Here is a 25,134-nt window from a genome sequence, read left to right as displayed (position 1 = left end):
CAATGTACTTTTTACCTATGCGTTACTGCGACGTCCTTCCGATCGATCGAAAGACATAATCACGACATTGATAGATTCGCAAGGTGGCAACGGGAAGAAATATTTTAACGACGTAATATGGTACATAATATATTTATCTGTATAGGCTTAAGGTAATTAATCCAATAATACAAAGTAATCATTAAATTACTTAATGATAATAAGCTTTGGTACATAAAAAATGATGACGTTATACATATACAGATTCTTTTATCTCAGAGAATAGCGTGGTGAATCGCGTATTTACGTGGCGTCTGTTACGTTAGAACGATCGAATACAATGAAAAAATATTTCTTTTGTTCCGTGCTCGCGCACCACGTGACGACCATTTTGTTGTTACTGCTGCTGCTGTTGCCGCTGCTGTTGCTGTTGCTGTTGCTGCCGCTGTTGTCGTTGTTGCTGTTGTTGTTGCTGCTGTTGTTATCGTTCGAAAGTGCATGTAATTCGCGACGAATAACCAACCGTTAAACTTGTTACTATATACACAACATTAGTTACGTGTAATGTCGCGGTAATCCCGTGCAATGTTCAAACTCTGTATCAAAACGTGAGGTCTGCCGCTATATCACAGATTTATCAAGATTTCATTTGAACGGGGCAACGGCGAGATACGCGTTCATAGAGATAGGAATTTGTCGAATCGAGATAGTATCACGATATACACCAAGCGAGCCATATGGCTCGTATTTTCTTTCGTTAGGTACACGATAGAACGAATGAGAATGCCTTTGGAATTGCCGCCGTAACGTTTGATTCTTTTAATTATAGAATGGCAGTGGGAACGTGGCGAATCGTTTGTTCTTAAAAATGATTTATCCTCTTCGACGAAGAAACGAGCACGTCGATCACGTGATGCTTTTGCAAGAGTCTAAAGTTAGAAGAAACGAAAAAAAAAAAAAGTTAAAATAGATAGCGGGGGAAAAGAAGTCTCTCTGGTCTATTACCGATGCGCTCGATATCAATGAAATCATTCTTTTTTTCGCAATCTGTATCTCTTTCTCTTCTTCTTCCTCATAATCCATCGTTATATGGAATCGAACTTGCATAAAACTATTCTACAAACTACTACGGCGACACTCGATCGTCGGCAAAACTTTCAAATGATCATCCCTCTTTTTTTAAACCTCACGAGAAAACAACAACATTTTGATCAGTATAAAACGCTCATAGAAAAATGTACTGGACGTGGTAATAGCTATCTAAAGCTACGAAACGTGACATTTTTAACGCGCATATCACCGCTTACATCTTTTCTTTCTCGCGTTCTCGTGTTTTTTTTTCTTGTTTTTTTTTTCTTTTTCTTTTTTTTTTTTTAATTTTCGTTAATGTCGCGCCAATCGACTAATTCGCAGTAAAATGCTCGTGAAAAATATTTAGTTAGGACACGCGTAACACAATTATTTTCTCTCTCTCTCTCTCTCTCTCTCTCTCTCTCTCTCTCTCTCTTTCTCTCTTCACAATGAAATTTCGATAAACTAATGATTTATATCCATAGACTTAATCCTAACGATACGATTTCGCATGGGACGACGACGAAATAGACGAAATATCGGACACCCTCTCCCTCTCTAAAAAGGAAAACGTGCGGATACGTGGATTAAATGACGTATCGATTTTCTCAGGAGATTCGAATATCTATCGCATTTAATTATTTTTTAACGTTCCTACCTTTTTCATCTACGTTCTAATTTTAACTTGTCGTTTGTATGTATCTTTAGTAAAAAATTCACAATTCTCCTCTCTTTTTCTTCCTCTTTCATTCAGACATTTTGTACGAATAACATCGATGGCTTATTATATCTTGCGTTCCATTTTCTACTAGATCGCCTTTTACGCATCGCACACGCACACGTACGCAAGGAGATAATATAAAGTTTCTTTTTTCCGGTACACACGCGCGCGCGCATACTCTGGTTTATACCAATTTAGTAACTTTTTTCGATTCTTCCTTTCTTGCTTTCTTTCTCTCTCTCGCTCACACACTCACCCACCCACCCACTCACTCACTCACTCACTCTTTCTCTCTCTCTCTCTCTCTCTCGTATTATCAATTACAAAAACACTAATCTCTAATACCTCACACGTCATAATCGACAATATTTCGCGAAAAGTGCAATCTAAAGGAAAGATCTTGCACGTACGTAACGTTGTTTTATCGTAGCTATTGCAGATATAATGCATAATTTGTTAAACGCAAAGAAAATAGATTAACCGCACACCGTTGGTCTCCCGTTTGTATGGTATTTTTCGCGACTTAGCGAAGAATCACAGCTAAAAATAATCGCACGAATGGTACTGGATTAAATACTTGCATCCTTGATATAAACAAACTAGTATACCTTTGTCTTAAAAGAAACGAAAATGAAACTCAAACACGACGTGTACCATGTAAGTGTATAATCATATTCCCTAGTCGCGAAATCTCTTTGTTTCGTTTCATCAACACATTAATTTGTGCATTTTTGACGATATTCGATATAACAATTGATGAATAATTAATCCGTACGATAATTTTTGAGGGTGTCGAAAGATTTCTTTCCATTAGGAAAACTCGACTACGATCGGAGATCAATGACAAAAATTATTATTACGTATCGTTATCTCTCTCTCTCTTTCTCTCTTTATCCGTTCGAAATCGACAACGATCTAACGGTCTAAAATATGATTATATCATCTATGACTTTTAAATACTACCTATACTACCTTCCAATTCGTATCAACGCTACTGCTCTACACACCTTAATTAATATTAATATTTCGATCAAACATCGTTCACTTAATATTTCTCAAAATGGTGAAAACGTTTAACGAACGATTCATTCAAGATTTCATATGTTTGCGCGCACGCGCACACGCACACGCACACACCCACGCACACGCACGCGAGACAAATTTTTATACTCTCCTTTCATTTCAGTCGGGGTAACACATGAGGTTCAAAAATCCGGCAGTTATTCACAATTGGTCACGAAGCTTAATTCAATTTGGTACTTTTTAGATAGTCGTTTCCTTCTTCACTCTTTTTTTTTTTTTCTTTTTTCTTTTATTTCTCTTACGTGAGACGTTGAAAGATTTTTCGGCAGTTATTCACGATTGGTCAGAAGAATGTCGGAAGGGCTTGCCTTTCGCGTTAACCTGATAAATAATACCTATGAAATCGATAAAGTTCATGGCACACAAGGTTTTCCGTCATCGAGAGAGAGTATTTCTATCGTAAAGAATAGTCGCGCGTTCTCATAAAATCGCCGTAATCATCCCTATTGCGTCAAGAAACGAGTCGCACAATCGTCCTTGGTATTTTTCCATTGGCTTCCTTGGTCGATAACGGATTTCGATCAACGGTTTCTCAATTTTCTGACGTCATCATCAACAATAACGATCCCACTTGGTTATCGCCGTTTTTGCGTTTATTCTTTAGCAATAAATACCGTAAAATTCCATGGCACAGTTGATGTGCGCTGTATGAAAATGACCATGCGGCACCATGTGACTCTGCATGTGGGCTGTGTATCAGTCCGTCGGTGGCTCGAGATAAGGTATTTCACTAGTGACGTTAAACGACTCGAAATAATGATTAAGGAACTCGAAGGTGGGTCGTTTCTCGGGACTGGCGTCCCAGCACTGTAACATTAATCGATATATACTGTCCGGCAGTGGATGATTCAATGGTTTGGGCATACGGTAACCTTTGTCGACTTGCTCGATCACTTCTCGACCGTGCATACCTGAGGAAAACGTTGATTTTGTTATCGGTCGACGAGATTTTACGAAAAGTAAGGGTTGCGTCGTGCTTACTTACCGGGATAAGGAACTTGTCCGTAAGTGAATAACTCCATGAGTAAAATACCATAGGACCAAACGTCGCTCTTGATGCTGAACCTTCCGTAAACGATGGCTTCGGGAGCGGTCCACTTTACCGGGAACCTACTTCCCTGTTTGGGACAATATTCGTCGTCCTCGATCACTCTAGCGAGGCCAAAGTCGCAAATCTTTGCCTTGTTCTTCTCGCCTATGAGAACGTTCCTAGCCGCTAGATCTCTGTGTATCAATTGTTTGCTCTCGAGGTGTTCCATCCCGGAGGCAACCTGGGCGGCGATGTAAATCAAGTCCTCGAATTGCATGTACTTGCCATCGCCGGTACGTAAAAAGTCCAAGAGACTCCCGTTGCACATGTACTCTTGGACGATGTAAATCGGTTCCTCCTTGGAGCAGACCGCGTAGAGGGCGACCAAGTGTCGGTGACGAAACTGTTTCATTATCGCGGCTTCCTGGAGGAACGCTTCCGTCGACATGGTACCCGGACGAAGCGTCTTCACCGCCACTTCGATTTTGTTCCGCCATTTGCCGTAGTAAACCTCGCCGAAGTTGCCGTGTCCCAATTTCCTTATCAGCTGTATCTCGTTCCTGTTGATCTCCCATTTGTCGCGCAATTCTGGGCCCAGATCCCACATGTCCGGCTGGGGCTTCGGGCAGGGCTTCGATAAAACGTGACAAAGGCCCAACGCGTTTTCTAAATACGAAAGAACGTATTCGAGTCGATTAGTAGGGCCTCGCGATCGCAGTAAATTTCATCAAAGAGGTATACTCACTGCTGTACGCCATAACGAGGGCTGGCAAGGTTGGGAATGTCTGATTCGTGGCGATAAAGAAGCCGCCATTGTCTAAGGGTTTGATCTTGTAGTGTTTCACGTGATGACCCCTGCCTTCTTCCCAGTCCTTTACCGACAGGCTGTAACCCCTTGGATTGTGCTCGCTCGGTCTGACCAGAAACGTGCCGCGTGGATTTTCATCGACCAGCAACAACTTTCCTGCTTCCTTACGCGAGACGTTCTCGAAGAACCAACTGCAAACGACGATACATGGTATTAGAATTTTACGTGCTACGTCTCGCGTCTTTGGATTCTAACGAAGAAAATAGAATTGGCCGACACGCACTCTTCGCTCTCGACGGAACGTTCGACCGCTACGAAGTTCCACGGGATCAGACCCTCCTGCAGGGTCGTCAAGTGTAAAACCTTCCACCAGTCCGGCTCGGAATCATCCAAAACTTCCATTCTGTCGCCTTTGACGAAGCTCACGTCGGTGCTCTCGCGAGCCGTGTAATTGTACAGAGCCACGACGATTTTGTTCGCTCGTTGGGAGTGAGCTATTAAAAAAATGATCGCACTTGACGAGAAAGCTTTTCAACGTCGGACACGTCGGAGTACCTTATCGGAGAGCAACGATCGCATTAGCGGGGAGAAGTTGAATAAAAAGAAAAAGAGAAGGAAGGAGAGAAAGAGAAAAGAAAAAAAAAAGATCACTAGTTCGATCTACTACGACCAAGATAAACCAAGATGAGAACGTAAAATAATACACACATGCAGGCATAACGACAGGCGAGCTTGTTTTACGTGGGTGATGCGGTATCTGTAGCTTACAAGGTGTCGGCCTCGGACGGATAATATCCGCCCTGGCTTGCACGCCTCTCTGGTTTGGATCGGCTGTGTATCGGTCCAAGGAACCGCCATTGCTGTGTTTCGAGCTCAATCCAGTTTCTGCTTTCGTGTAGCCTGTAAACGAGCGGAAAAGTAGTCTTTCAATCGAGATCGGATCCCTCTTCGTTCCTCGTTGAAACTCACCGATCGGTTGAGGCTCCTGTCGTTTGCTACAACACTTGCCCATTTTGTTTCACGTTCCCGACGTTCTTCCGTCTCAATCGTTAGAACATTCGAATCTCCTCAGGATTCCCGTGAAGCGTCTTCATTTCTTCGTCTTTTCAAATAATCCTCCTCCACCTGTCCATCCTGTGGGTGCGTGCGTGCGTCGTGCGTACCTACGACAGGATAGAGAAACGAATCAGATACGATTATCGTCATTCCACCGATCGTCTCCGTGTCGCGTGGAATCGCAATGGAGGTCGATCGCAGGATGCAGGTCGCGCATGTTAATGTCCGGTTGTCACTCAACTTCGGTCGAGCGTGAAAAATAGCGAGACTCGATAATAATGCATTATCGTTATCACGATCGTAATTCTTAAAGGCTTATTCTTTTTTCTTTTTCTTTTCTTCTTCCTCTTTATTTCCTTCCATTCTTCTTTCTCGGATATACCGGACAAAGGAAATTGGAAATTAATTACGTCGCCTCTCGAGAACTGTTCGCCCCTGAAAATCGGCAACGTTCCGTACCACGTCGGTAACGATGGTCGCCGAATCGTCGGTAACAAAATTTTGTTAAACTCCTTTTTTATTTTGACGCGTGTAGTTCGAGGCAATTAATCTCGTTGCAAGAGATCCAGAACGCGAACACGGCCGAGCGTGCAATTTCGCGTGGCATTATTTCTAACGTGGAATCGCCTTCGACGTTTCTTATTAACAAGAAAGGCCAACGTTGCGACCGTTTTGCAATTGGTACGTGCAACGGAGAGAAAGAGTGCAACGAATCTGTGCGAATCTTTGAAATTAACTTTGAATCGTGCTCGCCGAGAGAGAGAGAAAGGGGGGAGGGGGGAAGAAGAGAGTTTGGTTCTCTCTCTTAAGGGTTTACGAATACGTTTCCCGTGCAATTTCCAACGTTATTACGAGCTTAGGATTATCCTGTGTAGTCGGTGATAAATTACTTTAATCGCGGTTCGCCTAGATCGCACGTTATCGCACGAGTACGTCACGAGTGTTGAACGACGTCAAACGGAGAGAAAGGCGAGGAGCATCAACTAAAAGAAGAATTCATCTTGAGTAAGGCAAACGCGAAAAAAAGGAGACTTACATGACTACATAGAAGCAGGAAGATGCTCGAATCCGGAAGTGTTCGTTGCATCGCGAGGAAAGTTTTTAATTAAACAGCTGGAGGGACTTTTCTCGGATGCGCACATCTATAGGTTCACATACAAGTAGAAATATCGAACGGAATAAGGACGTTGAAGGGTCGATTTGGATATGGCCAGCTCCACTCCCACCAATCCCATAGAAAATATGCTTGTAGGGATACGGTTACGTATGTACGTATGGGTCGACGCAACACCGTCAGGATCAATCCTCACATTCGCAAACGCGCGCACACATGGAAACACGTAGAACGGATATACGAGCCGGACGAGTCGGTCGATATCTCCCACAGTAGCTCTCCCCCCCCCCCTCTCTCTCTCTCTCTTGCATATAACTCCGTATCCCGATGGTGCTTTCGTGTGACGAACAATGGCGACGTTTTGTCGTAACGATGGACAAAGAGGAATTAAAATTTTCTTTCCTAGCTCGGCCGTCGACACTTTAACGAACCATTCGAGCAACGATCGTTTTTCCCAAGGGCTTCATTCATTTTCCATAAAAAAGGGCCATACAAAAAGAGAGAGAAGGTAGAGATATTTTTTTGCTTTTCTTTTCAAAACACGCTATCTGATATTTATTATTTTTTCTGTTTTTTAGGAAGAGGGAGAAAGAGAGAGGGAGTGAGCGAGGAAGGGAGGCTGACGCGAAGCTCGTGTAAACATTAATATCGCAAGAGTTTCCGTAGTAACATCCTCGTTTGATCGGCTTCTCCTCGTTTACACAGGAATGAAGTATCTACCTCGAAGGGATAGAGAGTATCAAAATGCTTTCTTTCTTACATTACATTCTTATCTATCAAAGGGAGAAATCTATAAACACTTTTGGATGCTAGATCTTAGGAGCAAAAGCTCGGTGACTCGAGTGACTATATTTGTCGGACAAGATTGTAGAATGCTCTCTCGAAATATCGTCTTCGAATGGACACGTAAAGTCTGATTTCGTGACTACGCCCTTCCCTCGCAATTCTCGTCCTCCTCGTCGTCCCTACATCCATTCGGTAGCGTTTTAGGGGCGATTGGACGTTATCGCGAGTCAGGGGCGTACTTAGGTACGGGCCTGCCTAAAACTGATTCGTTCCCTTCCCCCTCTCTCGTTAGTATTGAATTAGATATCTAGGGACTATAGGTATAGAGATAAAAACAAGCGTCTCGTATCTCGTCTTTACTCCCAACTTTTTCCTTTGTAATAATCATTGAATATGATTAAGGCGAAAAGGTAGCCGAAAAAGAATTGGATTTAATATTTAATACAGCCTTTGATTATGATTCGAGCCCTATAGCCATAAGTTATGATACAATTTCACGGAAGGCGGTAAAAGGAGCTTCGAGAAACTCGAAGAAAGGCCTAGGAGGTAGGAATCATCGAAGGCGTTGCAAATTACGTTTCGGTCTCCCCCACTGAAACAGTCTGTCGAGTCTCTCGAGGGGAGGCCTTCCTTGCAACCCCTAATTTTCGTCGTAGCTGGGGTATCTCCGGATTCATGCGCGACAGAGTAACCCCAATGGCTGCTCGTTCGCTCGCTCGCTCGCTCGTTCGTTCGTTCGTTCTTTCGTTAAATCGCGGACTCGTAGAAAACGAGTCCGCGAGGAAAGACGTTGCACCGAAAATATCGACTCTACCTACTCTCTCTCTCTCTCTCTCTCTCTCGCTCTCTCTTCGTTTATTAATAATTCTCACCGTGAAATTTTTTCTACATTCTATTGCCTTCTCTCATCATGCGACTTTTTTATTTTCGCTCGTAAATCAAGACGACGACAACAACGAGGGGATTCGTAGGGGATGTAAATTCGTAAGATATTTAGGGAATTAAGTAAAGCGGGAAATAGTGTCGTCGTTGCACGTGGTGGGATCGTTTCGAGCGAGAGAAAGAGAGAAAGCTTTTTCTCGGAGTAAAGATAGAAACTGTGTTCAACGCCAAGGCGAAGCCGGCACTTCGGGATGCACTTCGATAGAAATGCAAATGCGTCGTTCTCTCGAAACGCTGACTGCTACTCGACTACGAGTCGCTTTTCTTTGCCCTTTCCTTCGGTCGTCTTCCTTTCGACTATTCATTGGACAGCAAGATTACAATACGATTACAATAGCAACATCGAGAGAAGGGTCATCCTCGATACGTGGGAAAGAAAATTTATTGAGAAAAAAGCTCGAGGGGACAAAGAAAAGGACCGACGATGCTTAAAACGTGTGATTCGATGTGCGACACGCGTATACGTACCGAAAGATAGCTTCAATTTTTAATATACAGAGGATGGAGAAAATTCGATGAAAAATCCATCTAAAACGTTTAAATCGTTTACAATTCGTTTACATGCGAACCAACAAGAATGTCCGTAAAAAACATTTCCTATCACCAGGAGTTCCTTTTTTAAGATAGTTTCAACGTTTCCCCGCTAGATGGTGATCGAATCGTGATTATCGGTCGATAACTACGAACTTATAAATGGATATCTATCTCCAGGCGCGAAATGCCAGTCGAATTACCAGAGCATTTTTTATCGAAAAATTTATGAAAACTACCCGTTATATAATAGATCGAATACCGAATATCGGATCGTATATCGTTCGAAAAGGAAATATTTATCTATCTTCTTTCTTTTTCCCCTGCATACGTGGCAATGCTTCGAGTTGTACGGACATCGTTTGTGTAACTTGTAGTTATCAACAATGAAAGAAAATAACTCTAAACAAATGCGTATTTTTGCGTTTAAGCTGCATTAACCGAAGATAGAAGCGTATCGGCATCGAGTTGCTAACGGTATTCAAACGATTCGTCGCGATCGCTCTGCATATCCCGTCGTAATATTACGCCGGGATAACAACTATCGGAAGAATTCTGCAACCTCCGTATAACGCCGATCAATTTACAAAATCAATTTAGCCAACGAATTCTCCTTTTCCAAAAATTGAAGAAACAAATTTCGACGATAAAAATTAAGAATTGTCGAATAGAAATAAAGAAATTGTCGAAATATTCCAGCGAGAAAGAAGAAGGGCTTGGAGCGAATGGGTCCAGGGATTCGAGTACGGGAATGGGCCCGAGTCTTCATAAAGTGACGTCATTCGAATCCCACTAGGGTCAAAGATCTCTTCGAAGCTCGCGAACGCTTTCGAGCGTTCCACCGTGTACCTAATACACGATCTTCTCTCTCTCTCTCTCTCTTTCGTTTCAGGATTTTTCACGCTACTCTTCGTATATAAACGCGTATAATGAGATTTATCGTTTCTCCTTTTAACCCGAGTTCGAAGTATAAGCATAAACGAGAGAGTAGAAATCGTTTCACGCCTCGTTTAGTAACAACTACCTATTACGGTCTCCTGGTTTGTTCCACATCGTCGAAAGAAACTCATCGATTAAGAAGGTTGCTCGCGTGAAAAGAGAGAGAGAAAGAAGAATGTTAAACCGAAAATGAATTTACGAGGAAGAACGAGCGAGCCAAGACGACACGACGCACATACAAAGATACTTACTGTATACGAGAGCTCGGAGAGATAAGCATACGCGATAATATGCTCGCGCCCGTATGCACGATCGTTTTCCTTTTCGGGAAGAAGCCGCAACGAACCACAGCTGCGTTTCTCTCCTCGAGTATCCGTGAAGTTAACGGGAAGCTATCTTTCTTCCAAAAGCATTCCGAGTCTATATAAGTAAACATATAGCGGACAAAAAGAACAAATCGTTCGACCGGACGAGTCGCACGAACGAACGAAATATCTATTATAACATTACGTTTAACGTTCATTCGCAAGAAAATATTGGTCAATTGGAATAATAAATCATTATCACGCATTATCAAGTATCGATCGACTTTGAACACCTCGCAATATTTGCGCGTTCGAAAGAGAACGTTGATCCTCCGAACGCATTTCATCTTCCTTCTCTCTCTCTCTCTCTCTATCTATCTATCTATCTATCTATCTATCTATCTATCTATCTATCCACCTCCTGATACCTGGCTGGTTCTAGCCAAGCGGTCATCATCGTTGGGTATATATTCGGCGAGAAAAGGGAGAGAAGGGAGAAGGGAGTCATGAGTCACGACTACGTCACGAAACGTCTCTGAGTCATGAGGAGCACGACGGGTCTTCGGTGTCGTGGCGTAATTTCTCCTCGGCGGCCAAAGAATAGGCGTCGTTAAGACGGCAACCGTAGAGGAACACGAAGAAGAAGAAAAAGAGTCGACCTGGCCGTACTTAAAAACCAATGAGAGGAACTTGCCCTCCCAGGGGACGATCCAAGCGAGAGGACTCGTCGACCTAAAAACGGATGACGAAAACTCGAAGAAAAGTCTCTTCTAGAGAGAACATTCGATATTCTTTTTACACGTTGAAACGTTAGGAAGACGAGTTTGAAGGAAATCGACGCGAGCTCGCGTCCGCCCGCGAGCTGATTTTCATCGAGTTCGCGCACGCGTGTCGCCAAGGTAAAAAGGTCGGAACGAGGACCTACTTGTACGCGTTTTCTCGCCACTCGACCTCCTCTTGCGTCGTTGTAGACGCGGCGCGCGCCCGCGCGCGAACACAGAGGACGAACGCTACGTCTACGAGTAAAAACACAAAACTCTCCCTCTCGGATTCTTGTATTTTCTACTCGATGCAGAACGCGCTCCAAACATCGTCGTGAGATTTGTTTGCATCGCCTCCTCGAGTCATTGACCCGAAACTAGCCCCAACTTTCTTTTATCACTCGCGTCTGAAACAATCGAGTTCGATCGTTTCTTTCGAGGAGCATGTCCTTGGAGAATTCCATGACGATCATTGAGATGAGAGAGAGGGGGGGAGAGGGGGAGGACAAACAGAGAAGAGTATTAAGGATTCAGAGAGCGACTTAACGGTCTGTAGCCTGTCCGCAGGACGTCCATACAGACAGGACGAAGAATTCTCTCTTCCGGTACTATCGATTCGACGATCGATCGATTACAAGTCCATATTTCCCGACGGTTTCATTTTTAACGCAGCTCGACGTTAGCGTATACGATATCGCCTGTTTAATAAACAATCGCGTTATATACCTATTGCGCGTTATTACCTATTCCTCATCGTATCGGATTCATTATTTTTCACGCGTTTCTGCGCGGTTTGACAACGTAGCTAAGAGGAATTCGAGAGTCGTCGGTGTTGGTAAACACCGTAGCGACATTTAGCGTAGTTTACCTTCTCGTTGTTTCGTCTATTCAGTATTTATCTATCCGTCGTCGCGAGTCGTACAGAGAGCGTCGAGCACACATCGAGCAAGCATCGAGCATTCGAGTCGCGTACGTAAGGGACTTCCTCCGTGACACGGTGTCGGTCGTCGCAGTCCGGCGTGGCGCGGCAATTCTCGCAGTCATCGTCGTCCTCGTCCAACTTTGAGAGACCGTTCTACGTGACGATTCACATCGTCGCCGGAAAGAGACGACTCAAATACTATTACTTTTCTCTCCCTCCCTCTTTCTTATTTTTAAAAGAGCAAAGAAAAAGTAGAGGCGCGCACAATGTCTGGCTCGTTCGGAGAAAGAAAGAAGCGTGCGTCGTCGAGGGTTAAAGCCGCAAGCCCGCGTGGCTTGCGCGAGATCGATAGGTTCACCCCTCGATAAGGGGAGCGATTAACGCGGTAATGACGGAGAATTAGAGAGAGAAAGAAAGAAAAGTGCAAAGGCCCTGGAGGAAGAAGAGACTGGCTGGCGCCTGGAAAAGGGCAAGGAAGGATTGTCTCTCTCTCGCTCTCGGTCTTTCTACGGCAACGAGAGCTCTCTCCTCCATCGGCCCGTGCTAATTCCGAATCTGCTCGTTGTTCCGGCCAACGCGCCGACAAAGCTTTGATGCCGTGCTTACGCCAAACGAAAAAGAAAGGAAAAGAGGAAGAAAATAGAAAATGGAGGAAGAGAGCACGTAGCGGGACTACGAAGAAGAGAGAAAGAGATATACGAGGGGAGGGGCGCGTTCGAGGATTTTAATGAAATTTTTCGATTCGTTCGTAGGGGCTCTCGTCGTTTTCGTTCTCTCTCCGTTCGTTCTTTCTTCTTTTTAATTCGATATCGAGAGACGAAAAGAGACAATGTTCCAATCGATCGAATCGTTTTCTACTCGTTTCCTATCTCCATTGTTATTATACTTTTGTCGAGCGACGTGTTTCCAATCAAGTTAACAAAATATGCGTGCAGGTGTGCGCGCGCGTATGTACGCATTACGAACGAAGAATCATCTCGGAGAGAAATTCTATTTCGCCGTTCGTCGTCGGGTTGCCAAGGAGGAAAGGGGAAAACTTCGGGGACGATACTCGTTTTTCTATATCCGAGATAATTCCGACGATTTCGGACGATGGTACGCGTCGAATGTGTCCGAAGCGCTAGCTAGGTAACTAGATAGGAGACGCGTCAGGACGACCAGAGTGCCGGAGAAGAATGATCCGTCGACGAGAGATCCCTACGACGATCGATCGACGTGTTGGCACGCTCGTTGACTCCTTCCAAAAATAGGATATCACCAGAAAACGGCCTGCTACTCTGGCAACGTCGTTGTTCCAATCGTCTTCGGGGATCGTACGAAAAAATACTTTTCATAGAGATAAGGTATCGTCGAGCTCTGGTATATCCTATCGGTATACCGACGAGCATACCGATATCTACTCTGTACGTTACACGGCGATACGTCGCAAAGTTCGAACGACGAAGAGAAGTCAGACCGAAGAAAGGGGAGAGAGAGAGAGAGAGACTCGAATCGCACGACTTCCTCCCAAAAATAGACGCATGGTTTCGATGGTCCCTCCGGTTTATTCGAGGACGCCTAAGCTCGGTCGATTGATCGGAAAACACGCGAGGTGGAGACGACTCGAGACGAGAAAAGCAGTAAGCAAGAAAAGCCGAACGAAATTTTAGGTTTCTGGAGCACTTGGACAGTGTTTTAAAGGTCGGCAACCTTTTCCTTTTACGTCATATCCGTCGCTAAGTGAGCCCCGGTAAAAGCCGCTCGATATCACGAAAATGCTATTAGGTCGTGCTCGGACGACCACTATGAGGAAAAGGACGAGGAAGAAGAAGAAGAAGAAGAAGACGAAGACGAGGAGGAAGAAGGAAAAAGATAATTTTCGACTTAACGTTTTCACCCGTACAAACTTTTTGCGCCCTCGTTCACGGCAAGGCGAGAAGGAAAATTTATGGCACTTTGTTTCACGAGCCTGAACGGGGGCATAAATTTCCTGAGAAACTGCAGCTTGCCAAACGCGAGTCGAACTTTCTAGGCTACTAGAAAACTTATTTTGATTATTATGCGTTACGTCGACGATACGTTTTAATTTTAATTATTGATATGTAATATCTCATTGAAACGCTAAAACGTTCGTCGATCTGTCTGCTTTCAACTTTTAGAAAAGAATTAAACTTTTAATAGATTTGTATTTTTCAGTCTCCTTCGCTAAGTTAGGCACCGACAAAAGAGCGTGCACTCTCGAACGTATGTGCGTTTCTTCTCTCCCAACGGCGAGCCTCCCTCCGTTAAACCCCATGTATGTTTCTATGCGTGCGTATGTACGCGTGTAAAAGGCTGGAGAGTGAAGTAGGTACTTCGCCAACGACCAAACTATTGATAGCAGCGCCAACGCGGCCTTTCAAACATTCGTTTCGGTCTTGCATTCTCTCGCAGATGACTCTCTCTCTCTCTCTCTCTCTACCTCTCCCGTTGCACACCGAGAGACATCTTTATCAAGTGTGATCTTTAAACGGCACTTGGACACTAACGAGATACTTCAGAGATACCCGATAGAGTTTTGATTTCTATCATCGCGACGCAACTGACGATTTATCTTGCCTATAATTATCGGCTCGAGCATAATTTTCCAGCCGTTTTGCGATCCCCCGGCTCTCGTTCTCCATAGGTTCGACCAGAAAGTTCCCCGAACCTTGGAGGGCGAAAACCGCGAGTTTGATGAGGGACAAACACGGAGCCGCTGTAATTACGCTTCTCGATATTGTTTTGGGATAGCATTATTAGTAGGAATTCCGGGATGTATGGATCCCATGGAAATGATGTCATACAGTTCGTTCGTTTCTCGGGACGTCATCGTAATGATTTATCAATTTTCACGCTTATCCTACGTAACGTTGCGCGCGACCGCTGACGAGCCGTCGTCCGCATGTTAATGACAAACAGAATTTGCAAACGTCTCTCGCGAACACGAGCAGCATGGTCGACCTCTGATCCATCGACTTCATTTTTGCATTTTATTTCTTCGTAGTAATTCGAACGCAAGGCGAAAGAAGCAAGCAGTTTTTTTAACGGATTATATGCAAGTAAAACGATTCGATAAATATTTATCGATAAACGATGAAGATATAAAGGGAGAGAGAGAGATGGAGGAGGGAAGAGAGGAAGGAAACACTGACGGTATCTATTAACGTCCTGTCTCTATTTCCGGATATATCTCGTTGCCGTGCGAAAATTTACCTCCCTCTCGAATATATCGATCGATAGCAGACCATGCGAGAACCGAGAGTGCAAGGTAAAAGAGACACGCGATGTCGCCAAGCTTTTAGTTGCAAATCGAGTCTCTTTTCTTTTTATCACGCGTATCTTTTCGATCAAACTTTAACGCGATATTTCTTGTTCTTCGAAAAACTCGGAGAGAACCGACAACTGTATATAAAATTCATATATACGTACGTAAGTAAGCGTACAGAGAGGTATATATGTGTTGGTCGGAAACGGAAGGTCTAGGTTGTCGAGAGAAAGAGTATGTTGCATTGACCGTAATCGCGTTTTACGTGGTAGCCTCGGCTTTTTGCCGGCAGCCTTTCTCCTCGTCTCTTTTATACGGACGAGCTACGCTCTTGATAGTTGTAAATTAGGCGCATGGAAAGTGTGTTGGGCGAGTTACACGATAGACTGAAATGGAATGTAGTGCTAGTTTCGAAAGTATACCAAAGTCTCTCTCTCTCTCTCTCTCTCTCTCTTTCCAATTGAAAATCACGTATCTCGAGTCACGAAGATCGAAGATCGATCGGATAGATTGAAAAAAAAGAAGAAAAGAATTACGAGAGCCGTCGAGTTTCTACGAAAAAGTTTTATCGAAACCCATGCAAAGAGTCTTTTATTTCCATCTCAAAGCCCTTCCCCCTTTTATACCTTTGCCTAGTACGAGGAGCACCAACTTATCCGAGATTCCAACTCGGCGAGCTCTTTTAACCTTTTATGACTCGCACGGCACACAGCAGACGTGGTACTTTAAGACGAGTTTAGCGAGTTTACGAGGCGTTACCTTTCGTTATTTTTCAAATCACGGAATGCCTGGAATTAAAGCTACGCTACGCGTAGGTACGTGTGATTAAAATGCCGAGAAAAGAATCGAATTAAAGAACGACGAGCAGATTCCGTGCTTGTTTTTTAAACGGGCACAGGTGTAAGTTTCGCAACGAACTTGTGCAACGAGTAGGTACTTACTTACATAGGTGCGCATCTGGTCCGAATTCAATTTCGTTACGCTTTTTTCTCGGCTCGCCGAGTTTGTAGAAATCATCATCCGATACATCTGCCAACGCTATGGCATCTCGGGAACAATTAAGTCGGTAGAAGAAACGATCCTATCGCGAGAAGACTCGAAATGAGAAATTCTCGGAGATGCATTCAACGAATATTACGATGGAATTCCGAAAATGTGGGAAAATCGTGGGATTGCGTCTTAAGGGTCTCCTCCGTAAGAGTAAGAAATAAAATGAGAGGAGCGGGGTGGGGGTCGGGGATTGGCACGTGTGCGAAATATACGAAATATACGTTAGCTCGAATGGCATCTTTCGAACGTGCCTCGTCAAACGAGAAACATGTGCTACGAAAGATCGAAGACATTCTTCTGGTCTTTGCATGGCCACCGTGACCGAGTCGAACGCTATTAAAAGTTAGTCGACCGGTCTCTTTCTCTCACTCTTGTTCGTTCTTCTTGATACAAAGAGGAGATATAAAAAGGGCCGTGGTAGCACGTGGTACCCAGATGCCGCAGCCGTCGTGGGTCCTAAGAGTTACGTGTCGGGCCCACTTTCACGTGCCCGCGCATGTGTTCGTACAGTCACGTGCGTGATGCGCCGATGTTTACTCTTCGCATGAATAATCCATCGGGCCACCCGGTGTATTGTCCTCGGGCCCAGAACTCTCTGACCGTAACTTTGGTATCGTAGTCGAATGTATAGAGGCCCTAAACCGATACCAAGAAATCCGTACTTGATTAATCCATTAATTATTAGCTTAGCTAACCCTTTCTCGCAAACTGTTGCATCGAAATGCAACACGTGTCGCTAACACATTTTTCTTTAGTCTCGCTGAATTTACTATTACTCTCGTCGTCGTCGTCGTCGTCGTCGTCGTCATCATCCTCGTCCTTTCGTTTCCTAATCGCTCGAGATCGTTTTTTTATTTACACGTGCTTCTCGGTTTTTTTTTATTTACACACGCGCGCACGCGCACACAGAAACATATTACTCAGAGCGATGTTTACTCCTTCGAGTCCGATCGTACGTGAAGAGACTGACGCTTGAATAAGCTCGAACGCATATCGGGATAATATCGCGTCAATGTCGACTAGCTTAGGCTACTTCGCTGTAAAAATCGAACGAGCTGGCTCGTGTAATGCGCGACGAACCACGAACAACGTCGCCGATGCGAACACTCGCGTGATATTTCGTTTGAAACGCCTACGATCTGACATTTCTCATTTCTCTTTCTTTCTCACAGACACGACGACCGACGACGATATACCTCCCAAGACATTTTTTAATAAAAATTATTCTAGTTTATAAAAACGAAGAGAAAGTCATCGATCGACTTTACCGATGACCAGACTCTCCTCCTAATTGACTTGGCAAATAATAAACGATTTATAGTGGCAGCAGAAGAAGCGTATTCGTTGGACAATCGAATTTATATCGATTTCGATTTGAACTAAAAGTGGAACGAGAGAACGATGGAAGACAAAGTTAAACGTTTCGTTTCGAGAGATCGACATCTCGCGTGCGTGTCTCGAGTGCAGGAAGGTGCTGAATAGAGGTAGTTAAAATCGAGGAGAGGGCCAGCTGGCTCTCTCTCTCTCTCTCTCTCTCTCTCCTCGTTGCTTCGCCATTGTCGGCGAGGTTATTACCACCGATCGAATTATTACTCCTTGCCATCTAAAGATAAAGAGAGGTAGAGTACACGGACGTAATGCATTTCGAGCGAGTAACGAAAGGAGAACACGAGATCGTAGATTTAAAGAGAAAAAGATGCTCGTTTTATCGTTGAACAAGACGAAAGAACAAGAGAGCTGTTTAAGCTTTTTGACTATTATTGTCCGAAATGCAAAACTTTAAATAAATAATGATGAAATAATTACCGAAACAAGTTGAAAAGAGAAAAAGAAAGAGAAATAGAGATACGTAGAACGGGGAAAAAAAGAAGTAGAAAATAGACGATGGTAACAGCATCGAGAGTCGATCGAAGATGCCAACTGACTCGCGTGAAACACATTCTATTGTCGATGAAATTATTGTCTGAGCCTATCCATGAAATTAGAGAAAGAGAGAAAGGAACAGGAAAGCGCAAAATCCCGAGCATTCTCTTTCTCTTGATCTTTTCAGTTTATCGAATTTATAGGTAGCGACGCGTCTACGATGTAGCGCTTTCTACGGAAATGATTCTAGGAATAAGCGATAAGAGTACAGCCATTTGACGTTTAATCTGCACCCTTTTGGTGACGGCTTTTAAATCGCTATGTAGGTGCGTATGCACTCTACCTAGAACAGGTCTTCTTTTTCTTTTTTTCTTGCACTTTTCCAACCATCAGAGTTACTTATCGACGTTCATAAATCCATCGAGCAGAGAGAGAGAGAGAGAGAGAGAGAGAGGAATACTTTACGTGCCGTATACCTTACGTAGGTTCGATTCGCTCGATTAATTCGACATTCCGTGACACCTTCGCGTTCGATCGTTTCATTGTACTCAGCAATACAGGCAGCTTAGGTATATATTGTCTAACAAGTAACTAATCCTAGTTAGTTGCCACCGAGGTCGTCGCTTGCAAGGTATGCGGGTGCTTCCAAACACAAACCAGTTCTATCAACGAATAATCGGTTCCACGAGATGCTCGCAAACGACGATTATTATCGGGCTAAGCTGAAGATTCAACAAATGTTCCGGTAATCCATAGAGTCAGCCGATATAATCGAGGAATAATTTTATCTTTTCTTTTCCTCTTTTTGATTTGTATCGAAATGCGTTTAAATAAAATCACAATAATAGAGACGAACGACTTTTATCAGATCGAGTTTGCATATTCACAAAAAGAAACAAGAAACAACTTTCAGACATAGTAATAGCAGTAGTAGTAGTCAACGTTTTAGCTTGACCCTTAAAGTGTTAGAAAACGAGCAAGAAGAATAGCAAGTACCGTAGGTGTTGGGAGAGTTTCTTTTAGAGCGAGTCTAACAATCTGGGCTGACTACGACGAGCAGTCCCCAGTGCCAACTCTTAAGCCTGTTTTGCAACATGGTTCAGGCCTGCTTTTCTCAAATTAATAGTAGCTCTCGTCTGAACATGGATCAAAGAACGATCACTCGGTCAGGATTGAATATCAACTTTCTCTCTCTCTCTCTCTTTTAGAATTAAACTGCAACCCGTATACTTATACATATATTATTCTCCTCTTTTTCTCTCTCTTCCCTTTTCTCTCCCTTGAACCCTCCTAGGCCTTTGTCAGAGTGCGTACAATGTGCCAGCGGGATCGCCCACATAAAGAGACGGACTCTCGATAATTCAACGGGACAGGGCGAAAAAAATCAATAGTACAACCACCCCGACAACTACAACTACAACTACAACGCAAACGACTACGACGACGACGACGATGACGACGACGACGACGACGACGACGACGACGACGACGACGACGACGACGACGGGGTGTCCCCTTCCCCCATTTTTCCTCACCCTTCCCCGACTTGGCAACCCTCTTCCCCTCCGAGTCATGCATACACGCGGCACGAGAACGTTTTCTCTAGAAGTACATATAGTTAATGAACCTGGAAGAACCTATTTGCTCTCGCTTGCACATAGAAAAAGGGAGAGAGGGTTACCGTTGGATATATAATCTCGTTGTTCAACCCATCACATATGGGGTGTCCGATTTTAATCGAAGCAAAGAAAGAAAAGAAATAAAAACGAAGCGTGCAATACTCTTCGTTCTCGGTTTACGCGCGCGCGTATGTGTGTGTGTGTATATATATATATATCTGTATATATATATATTCTTTTCTAGTTTCTCTTTCCCGAACTAGTGGCAAGGAAAGTGGCACGAAATTCGGCCAGAGTTTGAACGTTCGTCAAAGAGAGACTTCAATGCTCGCTGAAAAATATTCTTCCCTGAAAAGCGAAGAAATAGTGGTGTTGAGCTTTATCGAAAATTTTTTGTACGCATGAAAGCATTTATCTGAAATAGAGAGAGAGAGAGAGAGAGAGAGAGAGAGAGAGAGAGAGATAAAAAGCCTCCGTTTGATTTCCATTGTGTCCTGAATTACCATGTGATATTTTTTTTCTTTTTCCATTTTCCACAAACAACCGAGGAAAGGGTCGTTGTTTAGCTATAACAGCGAAAGGTCACCGCGTCCAATTAACCGTGTTGATCACGTTAGATTTTATATAATGTATATAATATGTATCCGTGTAAAGCGAAGCTTTGAACTATTTTATAATGTCATCGTGTGAAGGAGTCGACTTGTAACATTTCGAGATAATCGGTCATCCTAGAAATTCGACGAAGGACATTTTACCGTACCAAAAGGTAAACTACGAGAGATTAATCGAAGGAAATCATTGGATTATTTTTGTATCATTGAGCGACCTAACTTTTAACATTTCGAACTAATTGATCGTGTTAAGAATTAAAGAAGAATCGTTTTGAAGAAAAAATGCAATAGTGACCTGAATAAAAATAAATCGGGAGAGTTATAACAATGCATTGAGATTATCGCGATTGTGTCGTGACCGTTATCTCTTTCTCTTCCTTGGGCTCACCGATAATTATCTCCTTCTTAAGAGGGTAATATCGATGAAAGTGGAAAGCGGTACCCATGACTCGCGTATCTTACATGATTCGCATGCGAATTCCTTATTTCCATAGAAACGTTTCGTAGGAGAAATGAAGAAGGAAATTTGAATTGAAACTTAAAAAAAGACAAAAAAGGAAATTTTTGATAGGACGGAAGATATTGTAAGCGACTCGAAACGCGACGGCTCGCAGCCATACGCATTTATTCAATGTACATACGTAAAGAGAAAGAGACAGCGTGCAAAATATCGATCGACGAAAGCGAGAGTGTCGAGAGTGCTTTCTTCTCTTTCTTTTTTTTTTCTTTTCACTTTTCCCGCGAAAAGAAAGGCCTCTTCCTTTCGTCCCTCTATTTTTTCTATCTCTCACTCGCGAATTCTCGGACGTATTTCTTTTCCTTTTCGCGAAGAAACAAAAGGGAGAAGCTATCCTGCTATTTCTCCTTTTTTCTCTCCTTCTCTTTCATCGAACAGAGTCGATCGACGAAAACGAGAGTGACTCGTGGCCACGAAGGAAAGAAAAATATAGAGATAAAGAGTCTATCTTAACGAGTTAAACGCCTTTCGATTCTGAAGTGTGATTCGAAGATCTCTCAAAGATCACCCGGAAAAGTGGACAAGGAAAAGTTCAATGGCCTCCGAAGATACGTTTACGAAGGAGAGACGGAGAGTAACAGCTAATCGATTTTCTTTTGCAATACCTCAGAGAATTTCTTCGATTTTCCTGGCCGTCCTCGACTCGTTCCGTCTTTGATTTCGAGCGATAAAACGACATCGACGGATGAGACGAATGAAAGGATCGAGAGAAGCTCGTTTAAAAGTGTAATTAAGAAGCTGTTATCTTTCGAATAAACAGCTGGTACGAACGAAACGAAGAAACATAGTTTTGGCCCATCAAAGATCGTGGGTGTGCGCGTCATCGAAAGTCAACGTTTAACGAACTGGTCTCTCTATCCGCTCCAGTACCGAGGGAAAAAGAGCACCTTCGCCGAGATCCTACGATATTCCTTAGAGATTAGCCGTTCGATAAGCTAGCTCCTCGAGACACGATCTTTTTTCCTTTGATCTCTCTTTTCTTCCTCTTCTTCTTATTCCTTTTTCGATGAAAGTCTTTCCTCCCTTTTCACTCGTCTTTCGAGTTTTCCTTCGCGGACGAGTTTTACGAGGTTGGAAAATGCATAACGAGACTACCGTCCGTTCTCGTTCCCGTTCGTCGTATTTTCATCGTATTTACAATCTCTAGGAGGAAGTCGGCGTCTGGGATTTTCAAGGAGAAGTTTTCTTATCCTTATTCGTGAAAGCACGACAAGACAAACGCGATCGAATTGTCTCTTTCCTTTTCTCCGACAATGAATGAAATGAGAGGAAAAAAGAGAGAAAGATAGACGAATGGATAGAGAGGTTATAACCGGTGTCACGCTGTAAATCCAGACTTTCGACGCCTAACTGGCGAAAATCCAAAAGACGATCTTTCTCCGAGATTTAGACGGGTGAATTCTCGTTTGGCATCGCGCGCAGGGAAGTCGCATAAATAAGAAACGGAAAAATGATACGAGGAAGTGGAAGAAGGAAGATGAGGACGAGGAGGCGGAGAGGAGTCGAGCGTTTAAAAGTGTCACCGAGAACGCGTTGCGAACGAGTGGGCGAATGAGTAGAGATAAGAAACGAAGCGAGAGAATCTCTCATTTTTCGAGGGTACCTTTTCTCCTCCGGACGATTTCCACGGGCTGTGTTTCGAGAAAGGAGAAACAAACGGAGACGGACAAGGCGCGCGAAACCTCTTTCGTCATCCCATTCAGAAACGTTCGCGACGGCGAATCGACCGACGCGATTCCTCCTTCCTTCGAGAAACGCGACGTTCAAATTTCAGCGCAACAGTGCCGTAACCACGATCGGCAAAATCGTTCGACCTTAATCTCGAGGAATCGCGCGAAGACCCTCGTATTATCGACGAACAAACGACATTGACGCGAAGCTTGCGTAATCGCACGGACGAGCGCGAAATTCAAATCGATTCGCTGGCGATCTCGAAGGTATAAACCTTCGAAACGCCTATCTCTGACTCCACGCGTGGACGATAAATGGGATTAATAATTTATTCCTCCTAACGGGCTCGTCTCATTTCGCGTTTGATCTTTTCTCTCGTCGTTGCGTCAGCGTATATAGATACGTATGTATGTATGCATACATATAAATAACGTACGAAACGATAACGGTCAATTCGCGTTGCAAAGCGAGCGCGTGCGGTGAAAGCTCGTCGTAACGCTATAATGCTATGGCGTACGGGCGCGCATGCCAAAGAAGATACGTAACGACGGATTTACAATCGAGGAAAGTTTGCGCGACCGACCGGTTGCGTGCCGCGATCCGCGGACTTCTACTTTGCCCTGATTCCGAGTCACGTTAACCCTTTATTCTCTCTCTCTCTCTCTCGCTTCAACGACGAACAGACCAATCGTGATCTCGATCGATCCCACGATGCGATCGCTCGTCAACTCGATCAAAAGTGAAAATTTGAAAAGCTTTTCTTTACTATTGGTTTACACGATTTGCGATATAGTTTACAAGAGATTTCTATGGACAATCCGTCGTCCGTTGGGTCGGATTAGCTAACGATCGCGTTGATCTAACAGAGGAACTCGAACCGACACGTAATTAGGACAACGTTGATCGAGCAAAGTTTCAAACTTTCTTGACGTCCTTTTGCGTTCGAAGATTCGGTCGGTCGGTCGGTCGGTCGGTCGGTCGATCGATCGATCGATCGATCCCTAGCAACGATCGAAAGAAACTACGAGATGGATAAAGAACGAAACATCGTAAACGGAGAGGTATACGCGAGAACGGAATTAAACGAAATCGATGTTTCTTCTTCCTCCTCTCCCTCGCTTTCGTCCTTTTGCTTTGCTCCGGAAACCGGCAATTGGTCGCTGACGAACGGACTGCCGCTTCGAAAGCAACACTTTGCTACCGAATCTCGTGGTTTTTGATAACGGCTAACGACGAACAGACATCTCTCGGGACAAATTTACGCGAGCTTTTTTTTACGTCGTTGTTCCGTCGCAACGCGTGCCTTCCTCCATCGTTTGCCTTTTGCCAATTTTTATAATACAAGGAGAGATCGTTTCGAAGAACGTCTACGTATACCGATAGAGATACGTCCGGATACGTACACAAGTATATACGTATATATCTAGAAAGGCCGGGATATTTTCTAGCGAGCGGATAGCAACACACACCGGAGATACGCAGATCGAAGCGACACGAGAGAGCGAGAGAGCGAGAGAAACGGAGGAAACGGAGGAAACGCTTGCGAGAAAGAAAAAATCAAAAGGAGAGACGGTCGAGAAGAGAAAAGCTTCGGCGAGATCAAATCCTTTAGGGGAGAAAACGTATTCTCAAACGTATCTCAAGTTCTCAACGAGAAAATCTCGCGAGCTTAAGGTCAATGGCGTTCCGTTTGTTTATCATGGTGGGCATCGGTGGTTGGTTGGTTGGTTGGTTGGTTGGTTGGTCGGTCGGTTGGCTGGTTGATCGGTCGGTCGGTCGGTCGGTCGGTCGGTCGGTCGGTCGGTCGGTCGGTAGGTAGGTGACTAGGTAGGTAGGTAGGTGTATCCTGGCGCTTGTCAAAACGCAATACGCGAACGAGATAAAAAGAAAAAAAGAAGAGAAGACAGGAAAGAAAAAGTAGGCGGTACGAGAGCTAGTCGTTTCTCGAAGGGATTCTTTTTATTTGTTTCTACGTACCCTTGTTATCGCGACGAGCCAAGTAGTTTCGTTTATGCACGAAAGCACGCGTTTTTCTCTCGAATCGAATCCTCTCTCTTTCTCTCTCGGTCGAAATCGCGGACCGGGACGGAGAACAAAAGCGTGCCAATTCCCCGTGTTTCTCAAATCACATCTTCTTTTCCTTATTCTTCCGTCAGTCTCGGACGAAGCCTCTTGTCTCTCCTGCTAAAACACCGGATAAAAACAACACACGGCGCGCACACACGCACACGCACACCGAGCGTGTGCGCAACACACAACAGTCGACGAAATGCACCACGAGCGGACTGACAGTTACCACGGGTTCTTCATTATTGGAAAAGCTACCTTTGCAGGCTGCTCTTGCGCAGCCGGCACGATACTACCGACTTTCTCCCCTCTACCAACGACTCGACGCCATTTCTCTTACTTCCTTCGCCCCCCTAAACTTCCTTCTCCCGCGTTCAGCAACGTACGTAGTCGAACCCGGTGCCCTTCTTTCTCCTCTTTCTC

The 25,134-nt window shown here is 44.1% G+C and overlaps 1 protein-coding gene across 3 annotated transcripts; it reads right to left on the bottom strand.

Annotated features, from left to right (window-relative positions):
* Nucleotides 1-116: 116 nt before the first annotated feature.
* Nucleotides 117-25,008, bottom strand: LOC127068112 (tyrosine-protein kinase Src64B). Of its 3 annotated transcripts, none has more exons than XM_051003845.1 (7): nt 24,622-25,008; nt 5,662-5,855; nt 5,401-5,592; nt 4,976-5,186; nt 4,630-4,883; nt 3,840-4,550; nt 117-3,765 (listed from the first exon to the last, which is right to left on the bottom strand). In XM_051003845.1, exons 2-7 carry the CDS (start codon nt 5,702-5,704, stop codon nt 3,551-3,553), a joined length of 1,626 nt encoding a protein of 541 aa, XP_050859802.1. In that variant the 5' UTR covers nt 5,705-5,855; nt 24,622-25,008; the 3' UTR covers nt 117-3,550. The 3 variants fall into 3 exon arrangements, with proteins under 3 accessions (XP_050859802.1, XP_050859805.1, XP_050859804.1); XM_051003848.1 differs by having other exon boundaries at nt 5,461-5,592; nt 24,622-25,005; XM_051003847.1 differs by lacking the exon at nt 24,622-25,008 and adding an exon at nt 11,995-12,611.
* Between the last annotated feature and the right edge of the window lie 126 nt (nt 25,009-25,134).

This window comes from Vespula vulgaris, chromosome 12 (genome assembly GCF_905475345.1).
Source record: "Vespula vulgaris chromosome 12, iyVesVulg1.1, whole genome shotgun sequence".
Lineage (NCBI taxonomy): Eukaryota > Metazoa > Arthropoda > Insecta > Hymenoptera > Vespidae > Vespula > Vespula vulgaris.
Note: the sequence above shows the minus strand (reverse complement) of the source record. Positions and strands in the feature narration are given on the sequence as shown.